At 43.9% G+C, this 20,463-nt stretch overlaps 1 protein-coding gene across 1 annotated transcript in view; it reads right to left on the bottom strand.

The window, feature by feature from the left end:
- SLX4IP (SLX4 interacting protein) overlaps positions 1 to 20,463 on the bottom strand; it is a 105,878-nt gene that overhangs the window by 19,304 nt on the left and 66,111 nt on the right. The window contains exons 3-4 of the mRNA XM_061622550.1: positions 15,292 to 15,381; positions 14,282 to 14,405 (exon numbers count right to left, since the gene is read on the bottom strand). Of these exons, the coding sequence (XP_061478534.1) occupies positions 14,282 to 14,405; positions 15,292 to 15,381 (214 nt within the window). The remainder of the gene's footprint in view (positions 1 to 14,281; positions 14,406 to 15,291; positions 15,382 to 20,463) is intronic.

Genomic DNA, 20,463 nt, shown 5'->3' with positions numbered 1-20,463 from the left:
CTCAAAAAGTTACATTTTGACTGGTTTTAGGAGAGAATCTGCCTTGGTCACCCTGACAGATGACCTTCTCCATAAGAGACATAGGGTGAGTGAGATCCTGTTTATCTTGCTGGAACTCTCAGCAGCTTTTGATACTATTGATCACAGCATTCCTCTGGACCATATCTGTGGGTTGGGAGTTGGAGGCACTGTATTATGGTAGTTCAACTCTTACCCGTATTATTTATTTATTTAATTATTTCTATTTACAGACTGCTTATTATCTAAAAGATCTCAAAGCTGTTTACAAGGTACAATAAAAACATATCATATTAATTTACAAAGCAAAATACATAAACAATATCCATATACATAAACATATACATAAACACAGTATAAAAGTCAGAATTCACCAAGGGAAGCCCGTAAGCCACCCTCCCCACTCTATGAAAGTGTCAGAAAACTGAAATTATGTTGACCATGGAGGAGGTCGACAAGCAGGTAAAAGGTTATCACTGCCCTGGTGCGGTTTGCCGCCATTTCTCTTGCCTCTCCTTCCTCCTAGCTGTGAGGCTCCAGGACTCAAGCCTCGGCGGGCCTGTGTGTCCATTGTTCTGAAGGCGGAGCATCTCTCTGGGAGGCAGGTTGTGATCAGAGAGCAGGATGGGCATTAGCTGGGGACTAAAGAGGGTGGCTGTCATGTTGATGGGGGACTGCATGTGACCCCCACATTAGGGAGGCCCACTCTGCCTTGTCTACATAGTTCCAGTGACTGGTCCCATGGCCAGGAGGACCTGCCTCCGAATGGGCCCCTCCAAATCTTCCTCATCAGAGTCTCCGTCTGTACTGGCTAGCTGGGCTACCAGCGGCAGCAGCACGAGGAGGAGGTGGTGATGGCGGCGGTGGGAGAAGTCCAACCGCAGCCTTTCCTGGGTGCGCATCCTCGTCTTGGCTCCACATGGGGTCTCTCCAAGCCCATCAGACTGTGCGAGCATCATTTTGTGCTGTGTCTCAAGCAGCTCCTCCAGCTCCGCGTCCTGCGTCTGGCCACTGGTGCCGCCATTTTGTTTCCTCCTTGACCAGGGGCCTGGACGGACGGAATTGTGGCAACTGCTGTGCTGCTCTGCTGCCTCCGGAGAAGCCCTCCCTTCCAGGGATGGGAAGCTTGGCTCCACCAGCCTGATGCTGGTTCCCTGTCCGAAGAGAGGCGCCACTGCATCAGCTTTCCTTGTGGGGGCAGAGCTCCCTTGCGAGCCCAAACTGTAGGGATGGTTTGATAGAATAGCAGCGCCTCAGCCCTCTGGCAATTGAACTGTGGGTTGCTGCGAGGCATTATAATGTCACCAATGCTATTTAACATCTATTTGCAACCACTGGGTACAATCATTAGGAGATGTGGAGCAAAGTGTCATCAGTATGCAAAGGACACTCAGATCTATTTCTCTGTAACATCTAAGTCAACAGAGCCTACGCAAGTCCTGAACCAGTGCTTGGAAACAACAATGGGCCAGATGAGGGCTATTAAATTGAGACTGTATCCTGACATATTTAAAAAGGGTTAAAAGTCTCAACAGAAGTTCAATTATTCAAGTTTCCATAAAGCTTATGGTTCCCCATCACTGCATGAAAGAAAAACATGTGATCTGCACTGTGGAAAAAAAGGTTTCCACTGAGAGTTGGAGCTCATTCAAATGATACAAATTTCACTTGGAAACGTGCCTTAGATATGACATCTACAGACAAAGGCCTTCAACACTCTGTTCACACCTCTGTGCTTAGAGATTAGAAAATTAGAGTAGCTGATTAACAGCCTCATCCTACATATTTAGTGTTTTATGTCTTGACTGAAAAGGCCCTAAATGCAGATTGACAATGGCAACATTTTCAACTCAATTTCATTTCAAGGAACAAATTCCTGAAGGGTTGCCATGTTAGTCTGCAGCAGCAACCACAACCAAAGGTATTCTGGCTCCTGAAAGACTAATCAATTAAAGGGCAGAGTCCACTGGATCAGGAAGTGGTGTTCTACCCAGTCAGTGACCACTTCATGCACCTGACCAAGTAAGCTCTGGCCTGCCACAGAAGTTTAAACTTGCGGTGAGGAACCTCCACTCTGTGGGCCCGATTAGGCCTGGCAAAGGACCCAGTTTGACTCATGAAGCCATTCCCCACAAACCATACCCACCCGTCCCACACTTGATGTCATATAAAACACCAGGTATGTGCAGGTATGAATGCAGCTATAAAGGAACAACTGGGAGGTTAAAATGGGTTACTGATTATTTTTTTGTAACCCATCAGACACTCCCTAGTTGCCACCAAGGGAGCTCACTTTCTCCAATTGGAAAAAGAGGTTTGAATCTAAACCACTTCCTCTGCAGGGGGGGAAATGCTCCATTTGGAGGAAGTAGTTTGAATTCAAACCACTTCCTCCAAGCAGACTTCAAAGGAGCTCACTGTAACCACTGTATTCAGCTGATTGGCAGTTACAGCAAATTTTGAACTTTGACAGGTATCAATCACCTGACATTAGCTGGATCCAGTTTCCTACCTCTGCTCTATACAAGTTTATATTCCTAGAGTCAAACAAGGGGTCATATAAAGAGCTGCTGCAAGAGCAACAATTCCTGCAATTTCATACTGGATGGGAAACAGTCTGTAATTTAAAACAATGCTGTTTGCTCATAATTAAGGGACTGAGGCTGTAAGAGATAGGTCTCCAGTAGCAATCTTTTCAAAATGTTCAAGTTAATGAAGTCCTTTCAAAAATACAATACACTGGAAGCCAGAACATGATGGATTGTTCTCAGCATTCTAAATAGTGGTGTTTTACCATAAGTAAAGTATTTTGAAGGAAGTGGGATTCCAGCCTACTTGATATACCTTGATAGTCCCAGGACTATATGTGCAAGATCATATGCAGCCTTCTCTGGTAAGCTACCCAGCAATATTGTTTACTAAAGGAGTAACAAACAAGTTGACTTGGACATCTCTACAAGGCTGCCAATAAGAGTCTGTGGTACAGTTTACAGCAGCAGAAAGCTGTCTCCCACGGCTATTAAAGACAATTCACCTGGGGAGCCTGGGAAAATGCCTTTGAGCTGCTGAGTTATCTGGAGTAGCCTGGCAGGTGTTCACTTCCCAGCAAAATCTGGCACCTGAATAGCTCTGTTAACTGAATTCAGCAAATCTTCTCCAAACCACAAGACAGGCCCACAGTGATCTCAAAATGTTTTTGTATCTGTCACTCCCATTTTTTCGGATCATAACACTTTTACATGCTCTTTCCAAAACATTTTTTTCTTTACCACCCAGAAATTTTAGATTACAAATACTCTGCTCATTGCTTCTGTTATGTTTTGAAACATAATTCTTTTTCTGTGCTGCAGGGACTGAAAAACTCTGATAGTTGGGGAAATTGATAAAATGGAAAGTTTTGGGTTTTTTTAATGGAAGCAGAGTGATAGAGACAATGGATTGAACCAGAAATTCATAAAAGTGCTAAAAGACTTGTTTAATCTGGTTACTTTTAAAAAAAGATTGTAACAACTATTAGCACACATGGGCATATAAATATTTAGCATAACTACTAGCATATAGTGCTCTACATTTTCAGTGCTTTTAGTTACATCTAATCCCATAATTATCTTTCTTCACTCAGCATTTCAACAGCAAGCTGGAAGGTACAAAAAAGAGCTTTCATTTGAATTCTGTCTGCTGCTCCTAGTAAAAATTCCAGAGCCAGTCAAACACTCAAGAAATCCCATTTAGACTAGTGGCATATATATGGAAGAAAATGCAATGTGAACAGTTTATGGTCACCAAAAATAGCTTCACGTATGCACATTAAAGGTGGCTGCACGACTGATCAGACAAATTATTATAGGAACCTTGCCAGATTATGTATTTGTTACAGCTATTTATATTCTGCCTTTCAGGACACAAATCCTTCCAAGGTGCTTTACTAGTAACATAAGAACATATTGGGTGATATCCAATTGTGCCTCTCTGTAAGTGGGACAGACTTCTGCTTGCGTAATAGGTTTTCCCCTTCCTCTCCTTTCCCCTGTAGTCCCTTGCACACACCCCAAATGTTCCTTGTAGGGTTCGAAGACCCTTTCCAGCAGATTTGGGTGGGTAGGCTGCAGGGGGAAGATAGGAAGAACGTAAGAAGAGCCTGCTGGATCAGGCCAGTAGCCCATCTAGTCCAGCATCCTGTTTTCACAGTGGCCAAACAGGTGCCTGGGGGAAGCCCGCAAGCAGGTCCTGAGTGCAAGAACACTCTCCCCTCCTGAGGCTTCCGGCAACTGGCTTTCAGAAGCATGCTGCCTCTGACTACGGTGGCAGAGCACAGCCATCATGGCTAGTAGCCATTGATAGCCCTGTCCTCCATGAATTTGTCTAATCTTCTGTTAAAGCCATCCAAGCTGGTGGGGAACTTCTGCTTCTACTTCTACTTCTGCTCATGCAACAATGGGTATAATCCATTAATAAAATCACAATCAACGATATCAAAGTATAACATGTCTCTAGAATGCTTCCTGAAGGGCAGCTGATAGTAGAAGGTCCTGGAGATGTAGGAGAGGACAGTTCAGCTGGAACAGCAGCGTGTGCTTAGCATTACCATCACCAGCCTGCTTTCTCCTGGAATCCTTCCCATAGGGCAGCTGGTGACAGGTGGCACTGATGAAGGGGAGGAGCCACAGAATTCTCCTTCATGTTTGTCCATCCACCTATTGTCACTCCTTTTAACTGGAAGCCTAGCGGGATGAACCAGAGGAGTCAGAAAGTTCTGAACGGAAAAAGTTTGAAGCCCTATTCACGTACTACTCACATGTAGGGATTTGCCATGTTTACAGAGAAATTAGGCTTTTAGCCCTACCCCCAATATCGCCACACACCCCTGCAGCAACCACACGTTGTATGGGGTTGTCTGCAGTCATATTCCGACATGTGAGCATGTACTCACAAGTAGGGGGGTTAGTGTGATCAGGACACCCAATTGTGCAGGTTACCTAATCACATTTACTTACTTGCAAATAGGTGTTCGCGCATCAGAATTTCATTGCAGGGAACCCCATGCAACAAATGGTTGCTGCAGAAAAGGGTACTGATATTAGGGGCGGGGCTAAAAGCACAGCCTCATTCCTCTGTCCACATGGCAAGCCCCTACATGTGATTAACATGTGAACAGGGCTACAGGGATAGCCCATGGGATCCATAAGCAACATGCAGCACTGCTGAGCAAGGCATTATCTGATCAACTGCACTCCTGCATGAGTCATCTGGGCTCACAACTTTATAGTTTCATCTGAAGACACCTTGCCTCTAGAAAACTACTACTAATGGCATGAGTTAATTCAGCTGTGAGAGCCTCTCCCTTCAAGACCTGTGTGTCCTGAGGGAAGAAACCCAGGCCAAGGACTCATGCCATCAGTTCCTGAAGGGACTATGTCTAGGTCTATGACTTGATAGCAATGTTAGGGCAGCCCTTCCCCGATCCTTCTAGGGACTCCTTAAGGCCTTGTGCATCCTGAGGAAAGACAGGAGCGGAGAAGCTCAGGCCTGAGACCTCATGTCAGTTGCTCCTGAAGAGAATGCCACTGGCCTGAGATAGTCTCTTCTTCTTCTGTAACTTTTAAAAACTTTTGCAACTTGTGTTTGGTTTTGTACTATATTAGAAAACACTCTGAATGCCTCAGCCGAAACGCCATATATAAATGCATTAAAATAAGTAAGGCTTGTTTTTCAAAAAATTAGGAGAGGAGGCACTAAGCTTTTGATACCATTGACCATGGTATCCTTCTGAAGAGGCTTGCGGAGTTGGGAGTTGGAGGCACTGCTTGGCAGTGGTTCCGCTCCTACTTAGCGGGTCATCTCCAGAAGATAGTGCTTGGGGAACATTGCTCGACACCGTGGGTTCTCCAATGTGGGGTCCCGCAGGGTTCGGTTCTGTCTCCCATGCTTTTTAACATTTATATGAAGCCGCTGGGGGTGGTCATCAGGAGTTTTGGAGTGCGTTGTCATCAGTATGCTGATGACACGCAGCTCTACTTCTCCTTTACATCTTCTTCAGGTGAGGCAGTCGACGTGCTGAACCGTTGCCTGGCCGCGACAATGGACTGGATGAGAACTAACAAACTGAGACTCAATCCTGACAAGACTGAGATGCTGTTGGTGGATGGTTTCTCTGATCGGATGGTGGATATATACCCTGTCCTGGATGGGGTTACACTCCCCCTAAAGGAACAGGTGCGTAGTCTGGGAGTCATCTTAGACTCTTCCCTCACACTTGAGGCTCATGTAGCCTCGGTGGCCCGGAATGCGTTCTACCAACTTCGGTTGGTAGCCCAGCTACGTCCCTATCTGAGTAAGGAGGACCTCACATCAGTGGTACATGCTATGGTAACCTCGCGTCTGGAGTACTGCAATGCACTTTACGTAGGGCTACCTTTGAAGACGGTTCGGAAGCTACAGCTAGTGCAAAATGCGGCGGCCAGACTGCTAACAAGAACTAAGCGGTCTGAGCATATAACACCTGTGCTAGCCCGTTTGCACTGGCTTCCAATATGCTTCCGGGCCAGATTCAAAGTGTTGGTACTTACCTATAAAGCCTTATACGGCGCGGGACCACGATATCTGTCGGAACGCCTCTCCCGATATGAACCGGCCCGTACACTACGGTCTACTACGAAGGCCCTCCTCCGGGTTCCGACTCATAGGGAAGCCCGGAGAGTGGTGACAAGATCTAGGGCCTTCTCAGTGGTGGCCCCCGAACTATGGAATGGCCTCCCCGAGAAGGTGCGCCTGGCGCCGACACTATCATCTTTTCGGTGCCAGGTTAAAACCTTTCTCTTCTCTGAGGCATTTTAATTCCTGTTAATTCTAAATTATTATATTTTGATTTTAGACTGTACAGTTTTTTGTACAGTTTCGTATTGTGATATACTGTATTGTGTTATTTTTATTGTATTTTTAATGTTCACCGCCCAGAGAACTGTTGCTAGTCGGGCGGTATATAAGCTTAAATAAATAAATAAATAAGCTGTTATCTAGACCAGTAGTCTTCAATCTGTTAAGACTGGGAATCCACCTTTAACCCAAACATGCATTTGGGAATGCATTGGTATGGTGGTAGTGCTGTTGTTGCGACCCGCTTTAGATCAGGCCGTGACCCAGTATTGGCTCCTGACTCAACAGCTGAAGACCAATGATCTAGACCAGCCTTTCCCAACCAGTGTGCCTCCAGATGTTCTTGGACCACAATTCCCATCTTTCCTGGCCATTGGCAATGCTGGCTGAGGCTGATGGGAGTTGTGGTCCAACAGCATCTGGAGGCACACTGGTTGGGAAAGGCTGATCTAGACTGTCCCTCTTCAGACTCTTCAAGTGGAGCTTTACATGACTGAACAGAAAACTACTCTATGAAACATATTAAAATTCATCCATGCAAGAAACTAATATGCCAGGGAGAATGTAAGAACCATTCTCCACAACTGCACACACAAATTCTGCACACAGTTCCTTGGGTGTCAGCTCCACTGAACTAACTAACTTCTAATGCGTAAGAACAGGTCATCAATAAATCTGCTTCTATTTGAAATTATTTTTCTAAATTTAGTTTTCTAATTGTTTCTGAATTTAGTTTTCTAATTTTTTTGCATGGAGGTTTTTGCTTTGTGTTTGTTGCTGTATCCAGCCTCCCACCTACAGTGAGCTCCCACCTACAGTCTGAAGCAGTCTAGACCAGGCACACGTTTACTGTCTTGTCTGCTATTTGTGAGAACTAGGCCTACAACTGTGGAGGGTAAAGCAAACAGACTAGCTGCCCCACTTTCCAAGAAGCTTGGCCTGTAATCATACAGTCAAAATAGAAACACACTGACAACTCCTCTCAGCACACACATTTACTACTATTTATTTCTGTAACACCATCAGTGCATATGGTTTTTTACAAACTAACAAATAACTAAGACAGCCCCCTCTCCCAATGAACTTACAATCTAAATTTCAACAGTGAGAGTGGCAACACAGGGAGGAAAAGACAGAGGGAAGGAGAATGGGCTGGGTATGTACAAATGCATTTACAAGTACTTAGACTCCCCACTCTCACATACATGAACCAGGACCCTGCAGTGCTGGTTGGGGCAAAGCAGGAATTTTAGGCCATCCCCCAAATTTGTCATTGGAAGAAGCATTTCCCACCTACTCTATACTGCAGGAAATATTGGGGGTGTGGGGTGAATAATTGTAATTTGACCAATTTGGTTGTGCAGGCTATGAGGGAATTAAGGGCAGGAAAGGCTGCCTTGACTGGGAAGAGGTCTTTCCCAACTGCCTTTCACAGGTGAGCAGTCTTGATTGGGAAGGGGTCTTTCCCAACCACCTTTCACAGGTATCTGGCAAGAAGAGATCTGTGAAGGGATCTGGCACTTTCTCCTATGTAAGGCTGCCCAGTTGGGTTGAAGAGAAAGCCATCACGTGCCTCCTTGGCACTCCTTTAAAGTGAGCAGGCAAGAAAAGCATAGGACAGTCATCAGCCTGATCTAGCACATGGAGATGGGGAAATCTCACCCACGTAAAGGCAGTGGGAGAGTGCCCTCAGGAAGCCTGCACTGTCTGGTTTTATACAGCTCAGTATGTTTTGGGAAGGTTCCAATTATTGCAAGTCTGTGTAAGCTTCCAACAAAGTTGTGGTCCTTTATCTTCACTGCAGGGTGTGAGGGCAAGTACAGGTGCCTGGAATTTTTCAAGCCATGGCTATAGAGCTCAAACCAGTTGCTTGCCGAGAAATAACTCAGAACCAAAACAAAACTATTAAAATATTACCACCCAGTTCTTGCAGTGATCAGACCACAGCAACTACACTACACTTCTCTAAGGCTAAAATTCTGCACCCACTTACTTGGATGTAAGCTCCACTCAGTGGGACTCATTTCTAACACAACATGTGTTGTTGTTGTTAGAATTTATTACCCGCTCTTCACCCAAAAATCCAAGGGCGGGTTACAACCATTTTAAAACACATAATTAAATACAGTTAAAAACAACCTAATCATCGCAGACAATAGGGTGGGTCCTAAAAATATACATCTGAGATGTCGAAGGCCGGAGTCAAGAGGTGTGTCTTCAGCATTTGCTGAAAGTTGTACAGTGAAGTTGCCAGACACACCTTGGTGGGAAGGGAGTTCCTTGGCTTAGTGGCTGCCACAGAGAATGCCCTCTCTTGGACCACCACCCCAAACTTCTGAGGGTAGTGGAACTACCAAAAGGGTCCCCTCTCTTGGTCTCAACATCTGAGAGGGTCTGTAGGGAAAGAGGCAGTCTTTCAGATATTTGGGGCCTAAGTCATTTAGAGCTTCAAACACTAACGTGAGCACCTTCAACTGGGCCCAGAAACAAACTGGCAACCAGTGCAGCTGTTTTAAAACAGGGGTTATATGAGTTCTAAAGGGAACCCTAGCTGCATTTTGGACCAGTTGAAGTTTTTGAGTCATCTGGAAGTTACCAGAGCGTGGAACACTGTGGCGAAACCTTCTGTGTCCAAACGGGGCTGAAGCTGGTGAACTAGCTGGAACTGAAAGAAAGCACTCCTAGCCAATGAAGCTACCTGAACTTCCAAGGACAGTGTGGAATCAAGAAGTACCCCCAGGCTGCGGACTTGCTCCTTCACGGAAAAAGCAACCCCATCCAGAACAGGCTGTCTTCCCACCTCCTGGACATGAGAATTCCGGACAAATAACATCCCTGTCTTTTCAGGATTCAGCCTCAATAAGGTCAGCAATAAATTTGCTTCCGTTCAAAGTTATTCTAAAGGCCAGAGCCTACAAGACACTGCTCTCACAATGCACTTTGTACAGGTGCAAGGACTTCATTGTGTCATGCATTTCATGTAGTTGTATTCTAAAGACTGGCTTATGTAATGGAGCTTTTAGGGCCTTCCAGTGTTAAATGAGGCAGATCTGCATAGACACTGCTCTAGTTGCACCCATGTGAAGAGCCAAGCATGATTCAAACTGCTGGTTTTGACCTATGAAGCCTTGCACAGCTCAGGACGCCAGTACATCAACGATTACCTTTCCCACATGAACCTACCTGGACCCTGACTGACATCTGAGACTCTTTTTGGTGTGCCTCCTTTAAGAGATGTTCAGAGGATGGCAATAAGAGAACAGACCTTTTCTGTGGTAGCCTCTATGGACTGCTCTTCCCAGTGAAGCTCACCTGGTGCCGACTTTGTCATCCTTTTAATACCAGGCAAAGATTTTTTTATTTCAAAAACCAGATTTATTTCAAATCTGCCATTCCTGGGCAAGGCGGTTGAGCGGGTGGTGGCAAAGCAGTTGCAAGTGCATTTGGAGGAAGTGGATTATCTGGATCCATTTCAATCAGGCTTCAGGCCTGGACATGGGACTGAAACGGCCTTGGCCGCCTTGGTGGATGATATGAGGAGGGCGTTGGATAGGGGCGAATGCACCTTCCTTGTCCTCCTGGATCTCTCAGCGGCTTTTGATAACGTTGACCATAGTATCCTTTTAGATCGCCTGGAGGGGTTAGGCATAGGGGGCACTGTATTGCAGTGGTTCCGTTCCTTCCTCTCTGGTAGGTACCAGAGAGTGGCATTGGAGGATGAGGTTTCGGATCCTTGGCCTCTCACTTGTGGAGTGCCACAGGGCTCCATCCTCTCCCCGATGCTGTTCAACATCTATATAAAGCCGCTGGGGGCTATCATCAGAAGATTTGGGCTGCAGTGTCAACAGTATGCTGATGACACACAGCTCTATCTCTCATTCAAATCTTCACCGAGGTTGGCTGCAGAAACCCTATCCAAGTGCCTGGAGTTGGTGAGTGGCTGGATGGGAAGGAATAAGCTGAAGCTGAACCCTGACAAAACCGAGGTACTGTTTGTGGGAGACAAGAGAAGGTTGGGGGATGTTGACCTGGTGCTCAATGGGGTACAGTTGCCCCTGAAAGACCAGGTCCGCAGCCTGGGGGTCATTCTTGACTCCCAGCTGTCCATGGAGGCTCACGTCTCGGCTGTACAGCAACGCTGTATCAACTCCATCTGATATGGACGCTGCGCTCCTACCTTTCCAACCATCTGCTCCCATTTGTGGTACATGCCCTGGTCTCCTCTCGCCTAGACTGCTGTAATGCGCTGTACGTGGGGTTACCCTTGAAAACGGTCTGGAAGCTGCAACTGCTACAGAATGCGGCGGCTCGCCTGATTAAAGGCAGCCACCGGCGAGATCACATTACTCCAGTGCTGAAGGAGTTACTGGTTACCAGTTGTTTTCCAGGCCCAATTCAAGGTGTTGGTTCTGACCTTTAAAACCCTATACGGTTTCGGCCCAGTCTATCTGAAGGAGCGCCTCCAACATCATCAGGGATGCTGCTCAACAAGATCAGCCTCAAAAGGCCTTCTCTCTATCCCACCAGTTAAAACAGCTAGACTGGTGAGGACTAGGGAGAGGGCTTTTTCAATTGTGGCCCCCACCTTGTGGAATTCCCTCCCAAATGATCTCAGCCATGCCCCCTCTTTGATGAGCTTCCGCCGGGCCTTGAAGACCTGGCTCTTCAGGCAGGCTTTTGGGGTGGGTTAGGTTTTATTATTATTGTTGAGATTTTTAATGTTTTAATGTATTTGTATGTCTTTGCTTTGTACGTTGCCCAGAGTGGCTGGACAGCCAGCCAGATGGGCGACTAATAAATTTAATAAATAAATAAATATTTTCCCCAGGCATTTAGACAGCACTATTGGTCCTGCTTTTGGCCACTGTCTAGAGTTCATTCTTGTGTTGGGTGGATATTTTGCATTTTTAGGCTATTCTTCAGATGAGAGCCAGTGTGGTGTAGTGGTTAGAGTGTTGGACTACGACCTGGGAGACCAGAGTTCAAATCCCCACATAGCCATGAAGCTCACTGGGTGACCTTGAGCCAGTCACTGCCTCTCAGCTTCAGAGGAAGGCAATGGTAAACCACCTCTGAATACCGCTTACCATGAAAACCCTATTCATGGGTCGCCATAAGTTGGGATCAACTTGAAGGCAGTCCGTTTCCATTTTCGGATGAACACTTTTAGTACATCTGTATGGTTTTAATAGATATTTTGTTATATATTGCATATTTGTATTTTATTGTTCTTGTAAATTGCTCCAGGACTCCTTCTGATTGTACGAAATACATCTAATTAACTAACTAACCAACCAACATCTGACAATACTATTACCCAGACAGCATGAAGTGCAAGAGTAAGGAGAACAGAAATAGTTTAGGAAACCAGGGCAGGTTACAGTTAAATCCAGAGCTTGGAAAAGTTACTTTTTTGAACTACAACTCCCATCAGCCCCAGCCAGCATGGCCACTGGATTGGGCTGATGGGAGTTATAGTTCAAAAAAGTAACTTTTCCAAGCTCTGGTTAAATCCAATCTCTATTCAAATTTTAGGAAAATAATTTCCAGTTTTGTCATCTTCAGTTTTTCCTTCTTGCAATAGATCATCAAATATGTTTTCAAGCAATACAGCTAGATGACTTATAGAAACTGCATAGAAATCCAAGATGAAACCCTTTCTGCTTATTTCCAGTTGAAAAAAGTGGAGGAATTTGTGCTATTAAACATCTGATCAAAGTTTAGAGGCAAGGAAGTTCTTCAGTTCTCTTTTCTGGTTTTACAGTTGTTTTCCTTTTTATACAAAACTTTTCCCTTGTTACCATCAGATCCCTTATTTTTGTATTTGAAGTCCTGATGCTGGAAAACATTCACGTACTTGTGTCACTGTAAAGGCCCTAGATTGTTCTATTGCCTTAGTTTAAAAAAAGAAAAGAAAAGCAGAAGTGCTTGTTTTCAAAGATCAGTTCTGACCACAACATAGGAAAAATGCTAGAATGAAAATACATACCAAACCTTTCATGCTTGAAGATTTGTTTTCAACCAGGTTGAATGATGTAATAATAAATGCAAGCATCTGCAAGAAGGCATGCTCTCAAAAGCAGACATACCTCCATGCCCATGTTTAAAATTCAGGTTCCAAACTAATTTACACTTACCTGAGAATAAACCCCACTGAATTCAATGAGACAAGCAGGCATGTATAGAATTGCATTGTAATTTTCTCTAAGCACTTCTTTCCAACATTAGGGGAGAGGGGCATACCTTGCCTCTAAACTCTCTTTCAAGGAATATAAAGAGCACATTGCCTGTCTCTCCACCTACCCAAATGATAGAAATAAATATTTACATCTTGCTTTCACCCAGGATGGGTTATACATGACTATACTCCAAAGATCTCCCAAGCTGGACAAATCTTCTGTCTCTACCCAAATCCAGTGGGGCTTTTCTGTCCCACCTCCTAAGAGCTTCTCCACATGATCAAACCAAAACTTCCCATCTCATTTTACCTTTTCCTTTGCAGGATACTTTTTAGGGGGTGGGTGGGGGAAGCTGGAGAGAAAGGCTTGGGATGCAGACAACCTTCTGTGGGGATATAGCCTTCTGGGAGTGGAAAAGGGATAGCTGTGCTGCTTTTAGCAAGTAAGACAAGATAATATGAGCCCCAGGACAGGAGCAGGGAACTACTGTGAGAACAAAGATGTAATTTCTTGCCTTTTTAGAAAAAAGAAATGAAAGCCAACAAAAAAAGCTTTAGAATAGTAGTTGGGAATTGGTGGGTTATAGGCCAAATTCAACTCCCCATTTACCCCACCATTCACTCATGCGATACCTACTATTTTAAACTAAGCAAGCAGGCAAGCAAAAAAAATAGATTCCTTCTAGTTCCAGCCAAATTTGTCACAGCTGTCTTTTATGTTATATGGGACAGTTTTCACCCTCATGCAGTTACAAAACTGGGGCAAATAAATAACAAGAAAGGGAGCAACTTGGGCTCCGGAGCTTAGCTAGTCTGCCCTGCATCACCCACCAGCTAATTTGCTGCTACTTGATGATTACCAAAACAAAAACAAAAACCCTCCTTTCTGTCCATTCCACCTGTTTTAGGGAGGGAGGGTGCTAGACTGCCCATTCTATGGATCCATATACATATTAGTTCACTTGTTTTTACCTTGAACTGTAACATAAAATTCTGGACAATTGCACCTGAATTGACAGGACATCTTGTGCTGGCTTGACCCAATGACTGTATCCCCATCCAAGCCAACATATCACATTTTAAATAATTTCTCATAATGTTTGACTATTTCCAAGGTGTTTGGTCCACCTATTTGATTCATTACTCAAAAGGTTAAACACAAACCACTGATGGTGAAATCTACAGGTATTTATTTTTATAAGCAGCTCCTACCTTTCAGAGACAAAGGATTAGCTTCTGCAAGATCTGTTTGCTTCCACTGGCCGTGCCCTTTACGAGCTTTCAGGTACTGCCTCACTCTTGAATCAACTGTGTCTTTCAGTAGCATGCAGACTTCCTAGAAGACAAATTTGTCTCTAGATAGATTTAAACGATCTCTGCAAAATCTGAGAAATCACTTAAGAATGCTCAAATTTCTTTATTCTACAGGGGAAGGAGTCCTTTGCAAGCTTATGTGTTCTTGCAAACAAGAAAACAACACCACAGACTGCCATCCTAAACTTGATTTGACATCAAACTTGAAACCAATTGTATTTATTTTTAAGTACATTATTAATATTGCTAGATCACTTATGTTAATTAGACACTGTGATTAATTAGGCACTGTGAGGCAAAGTGTAAAGTTCCTGCACTTTGGATATTTGGGGGGTGGGAAAGGAGAGAGAGAGAATAAAAAACAATTTAGTGACAAATCCCACAGCGATCTTATAGAGAAGGGGAGAGGCAGCCAGGTGACTATTCAATCAGTTATTGGTATACTATATTTTATAGACATTAGTCAAAATACAGAGAGAGCCCTCAACCTTAGACACACAAGAGGAGGGAAACAAAGCAGGAAATGCAGAAGGCACAAAATGCAATACAGAAATTCTCCTGTTTTTCCACAGACAAATTCAAACATTTTCCTTTCTGCTCCGTCCCCCACATGCTATTCTATGGGCTGCTGTGACATACAGGAATCTGGGACTGGTGCACTCCTACAATTAGGAGGAAGGGTGAAGAGAAGCAAGTAGTAACAGTGGGAAGAGCAGATGCTTCTTGGCTGCAGAGGCACAAATCACTACTGTAGCTGTTCTGTCATCTCATCCCCATCCACACAGGCACAAATAAAGATACCAAACATACAGTAATATGCAGTAACCAATTGTGAATAAGCCAATGCAATCTCATGCTTTCCCCCCTTAAATAATGTGTTTTTAAAGTACGAATGACTTGAGCTTTACCTCTCTCTCACGATCAGAAAACCACACCGTGTCCTTACTGGAATCTTGTGGCATAATATGGAAATCCACCAGGACAGCAAAGTTCCCACACTTGAGAAAAAGTAAGGAGAGAATAGAAAATCATTTTTACACTGTGTTGTTATATACACCTTTATTTTTTAAATGAATTGATAAGTTATTTAAAAAGACTGCCCAACACTTCTATCAAACTGTTTACATCACGTAAAATAGATATGGTTTTCTTTTTCCCAGCCTAGGTAAGATATATTGGCTTAAACAGAAATGAACACGTCAGGAGCATTCCTCAGGTGTAAGTTGCACCTGTGGCAAGACCAGTGTGCTCTAGAGGTCACCTGAAATTGAAGAATCTCTCTATTGTCAAGGACAACAAGTATCCCTTTTCAGCTGATGAGATAGTTTGCTGGGTAAGAGGTGGCTGCCACTGACCAGTGACCAAGAACATCCTTACTGGTGGATATTCTGTGGTGATAGCACAAAGACACAGGGGCTAAGTGGTCAGCACTATTCAGATATATAGCTGCTGACTGCCCAGCAGGCGTGTAGGCCGTGACATCCATGATATGTACTGAGTGCAGCCCCCTGGCCTCCACTGCGTAGCGATGCCTGGCAGTACAGTTATTGGGGCCACCTTCCCCTCAGTTGTCTCTCAAAGGCAGTGGCCTCATACTTACTGGTAAACTGCCCATAACATGTTAAGAGGGAAACGATCCCTTAGAAGGGACCCTTTCCTTGGGGAACCAGCAGATACTGTCTCATGCCAAGGATACTTGTCCAGGGGCTGGTGAGATCCTAGTAGTGGGTGTTCCAATCATTAGGAACATAGACAGTGGGGTGTGTGACTGGCGTGCAGACTGCAGGGTGATTTGCCTTCCTTCGCCCATCATCTAGATAGCTTGGTAGATAGTGCTGGGGAGAAGTTAGTGGTCATGGTGCATGCTGGCATCAGTGACACGGAGAAATGCAGTTGTGAGGTCCTAGAATCAAAATTTAGGTTGCTAGGTAGAATGCTGAAAGTCAGGACCTTTAAGGTAGCTTTCTCTGAAATCCTATTGGTTTCACGCCTAGGGCCAGCTAGACAGACACAGCTTTGTAGCCTCAGTGCATGGATGAGACAATGGTGTTGGGAGAAGGGATTTAGATTTGTTAGGCAATGGGGAACATTTTGGGATAAGCCAGGTCTGTACAAAAGGGGTGGGCTCCACTTGAGCCAGGATGGAACCAGAGCATGGGCGTTAAAATCAAGAAGATGGCAGAGCAGTTTTTAAACTGATTGAGGGGGGAAAGCTGACAGGAGCTGAGGAGGGTCAGGTTTGTAACTAATCTCCCCCTTGGGGTAAAGAAAAAGAAATGGGGTAGGCCTAGAATTAGGCATTGTGATTATAGGGGAACAGGACAGCAATTCAGACAGGCCAAAGTACCGCAGACCACACCAAAAGTGCCAAAGACACTTGAAGAGTGTATATAAGTGTAATACGCTAGTGCTAGAAGCCTCTGAGCCAAGATGGAAGAACTGGAGTGCTTGATCTTTGAGGACAGCATTGATATAGTGAGCATAACTGAAACCTGATGGAATGGAGAAAACCAATAGGACACAGTTTTCCCTGGATTGAAACTATATCAGAAGGACAGCAAAAGACATATTGGAGGTGGTGTTGCCTTATATGTGAAAGAGGACATTGAATCCAGCAAGCTAGAATCCCCAAAACGGCACTCTTGCACATAATCATTGTAGATGGTGATCCCAAGAGTCAGTGGTACATGTTCTGGTAACCTCACGTCTGGACTACTGCAACGCGCTTTACGTAGGGCTACCTTTGAAGACGGTTCGGAAGCTACAGCTAGTGCAAAATGCGGCAGCCAGACTGCTAACAAGAACCAAGCGGTCGGAGCATATAACACCTGTTCTGGCTCGCCTGCACTGGCTTCCAATATGCTTCCGGGCCAGATTCAAAGTGTTGGTACTAACCTATAAAGCCTTATATGGCGCGGGACCACGATACCTGTCGGAACGCCTCTCCCGATATGTACCGACCCGTACGCTACGGTCTACTACGAAGGCCCTACTCCGGGTTCCGACCCATAGGGAGGCCTGGAGAGTGGTGACAAGATCTAGGGCCTTCTCAGTGGTGGCCCCAAAACTATGGAATAGTCTCCCCGAGGAGGTGCGCTTGGCGCCGACATTATCATCTTTTCGGCGCCAAGTTAAAACCTTCCTCTTCTCTGAGGCATTTTAATTTAACTTAATTTTAAATTGTTGTATTTGATCTTAGATTGTATAGTTTTTATATACTTTGTTTTATTAGATTGTGTAATTTTATTGTATTTTTTGATGTTCACCGCCCAGAGAGCTAGTGCTAGTCAGGCGGTATATAAGTTTAATTAATAAAATAAATAAATAAATAAACTTAGCCCTGGGGACATTCTATCTCTATGCTCAGGGAGATCTTGAGATGAAAAATGAAACTGAGGAAGCATCCAAAGTAGGAAATGTAGTCATAGATGACTTCAACTACCGTGACATAGACTGGCTACATATGTATTCCAGTCATTACAAAGAGATAAAATTTCTAGATACCCTAAATGACTGTGCCCTAGAACAGATGGTCATGGGGCCGACCAGAAGGGCGGCAATCGTAGACTTAATGTTAAGTGGTGCCCAGAACCTGGTGTGAGATGTAAGTATTGTTGAATTGACTGGAAGCAGTAACCACAGTGCTATTAAATTAAATTAAACAGACACGTCAATGGTTGATTGCCCAGAAAATCCACCACGGTCACATTTTACTTCAAAAGAGGAAAGTATGCAAAAATGAGGGGATTGGTAAAAAGAAAGTTGAAAGGCAAAGTCAAGAGGATCAAACCACTCCAAAATGCTTGGGAGATGTTTATAAACACAATATTAGCTCAACTGGAGTGTATACCACAAATCAGGAAAGGTACCAGCAGGCCCAAGAGGTTGCCAGCATGGTTAATAAGCAGAGTCAAAGACACTTTTAGAGGCAAGAAGGCTTCCTTCAAAAAATGGAAGTCTTGTCCAAATGAGGAAAATAAAAAGGAACACAAACTCTGGCAAAAGAAATGCAAGACAATAAGCAATGCTAAAAAAGTATTTGAGGAGCACATTGCTGAAAAACAACAACCAAGAACAAAAAATCCTTCAAAATACATTCAAAGCAGGAGATTGTCTAGCGAAGCGCTGGACCCTTGGATGACAAGGAAATCAAAGAAATGCTAAAGCAGGACAGGGAGATTGCGGAGAAGCTAAATGAATTATTTGCATCTGTCTTCACAGTGGAGATCCCTATGCCTGAACTAACTTTTGCAGGAAGGGAGCGGTGATGAGAGATGAAGTCATAGGCTTAATAGACAAAATAAAAACTGAGAAATGACAGGGTCCGGATGGCATCCATTCTCAAATAATTCAAATGTGAGATTGCTGATCTAACAAAAATATGTAACTTGCCACTCAGATCTACCTCCATACCTGAGGACTGGAAAGCAGCCAATAACACCAATCTTTACAAAGGGATCTAGGGGAATCCCAGAAATTACAGGCAGGTTAGCTTAACATCTGTCCCGGGAAAACTGGTAGAAAGTATTGTTACAGATAAAATAACCAAGCACACAGAAGAGCTAGCCTTGCTGAAGCAGAACCAGCATGGCTTCTACATGGGTAAGTCCTGTCTCACTAACCTATCAGAGCTCTTTATGAGTGAGGAGGTCTAGTGGACAAAGTGTACTTGGACTTTCAAAAAGCTTTTGACAAAGTACTCCACCAAAGACTCCTGAGTAAGCTTAGCAGTCATGGAATAAGAGAAGAGGTCCTTTTGCGATCAGGAACTAGCTAGGAAACAGAGAGTAGAAATAAATGGACAGTTTCCCCCTTGAGGGGATGTAGAAAGTGGAACCCCCCCCCCAAGGATTGGTATTGGGACCTGTGCTTTATAACATTTTCATAAATGATCGAGAGTTACAGGTGAGCAGTGAGGTAGCCATGTTTGCTGATGATACCAAATTGTTCAGGGTGACTGAAGGCTTCTATCTACATGGAAGCATCAACATGACATTATTTTCTAGTTTTAAACAATTTAAAATGATAGGTAGGCCACTATTTCCATTCCCAGAGTCTGGGGCTAGGATCAGGATGTTGGCAAAAAAGTTTTAACTTCAGAAATTCTGAGAGAGATACCTGCTGCGACAATTTAAATTTTTATTCTGATGAGTGAATGAGACTACAAAGATTCAAAAGTTCACAAGAGTTGCAAATTTTCAGGCATAGTGATGATAGCCAAAAAATGACACAAGTGGGAAATCTACTGTAGACAGGTGTCAAAACTCATTCAGTTGATTTCAAAATTGTATGGATTTTCTTTGTTGCAATGTATGACTTTTCAGTGAAGATTTATGTATGCCCTATAAATTTATTTGTGACACGAGGGTAAGAGTTTGTATGATAAAAGCTTTTTGTAAGTATTATTTATAGGCAGCTTGTCATATAAATTTTCTATTCTCTTCACAATTCAAATAACAATTAAAATATTACAGTGTGCACCATGGTAATGCAAATAAAAGTAAACCAGGTTTAAACCACACATTCTAGCAGTAAATGAGAGGGGGCAGCCTTTCATCAATTAATTCCTCCAAAGCTTTTCACTAACACAAGCTCAATTTCTTTAACCAAGCAGTAACCAGCAGGTGGTGAATAGAGCAGGATTTTCCCACTGGTATAACTTGGCTGTACTTGAAACATTAATAGGTACTACATAGCTTATTTGCCTTGGATTTTAACCCTTTAATAAGAACCTTCTGAAAGGAAGATAGCAAAAAAATGTTTCCTCTCTCATCTACAGGCCCTCTCCAAGCTGTGTAAAGTGGGATGACCACTGAGAGACTAAAATGGGGATCTTATCATTGCCAGATGTAATGTCTGCTCCTTATCATGACTGTGGAGATAATAAGATATCATCAAGTGGGCCCTTGGTTAGAAAAAAACTTAATCTGATGCCTTTGTGTGTGCCATTATACAAGGTGGGTTCCTGAAGTTGCTGCCAGAACTCTGATTGCCGAGAGCAGAAAAAGTGAAAGGGAAATTATCTTGTTGCAAATCTCCACACACCCTGCCAGAAGCCACCAGGATCATCATCATAATTA

Source organism: Rhineura floridana, chromosome 4 (genome assembly GCF_030035675.1).
Source record: "Rhineura floridana isolate rRhiFlo1 chromosome 4, rRhiFlo1.hap2, whole genome shotgun sequence".
Classification (NCBI taxonomy): Eukaryota; Metazoa; Chordata; class Lepidosauria; order Squamata; family Rhineuridae; genus Rhineura; species Rhineura floridana.
The sequence above is the reverse complement of the archived record's forward strand: the minus strand, read 5'-3'. Positions and strand labels throughout refer to the sequence as shown.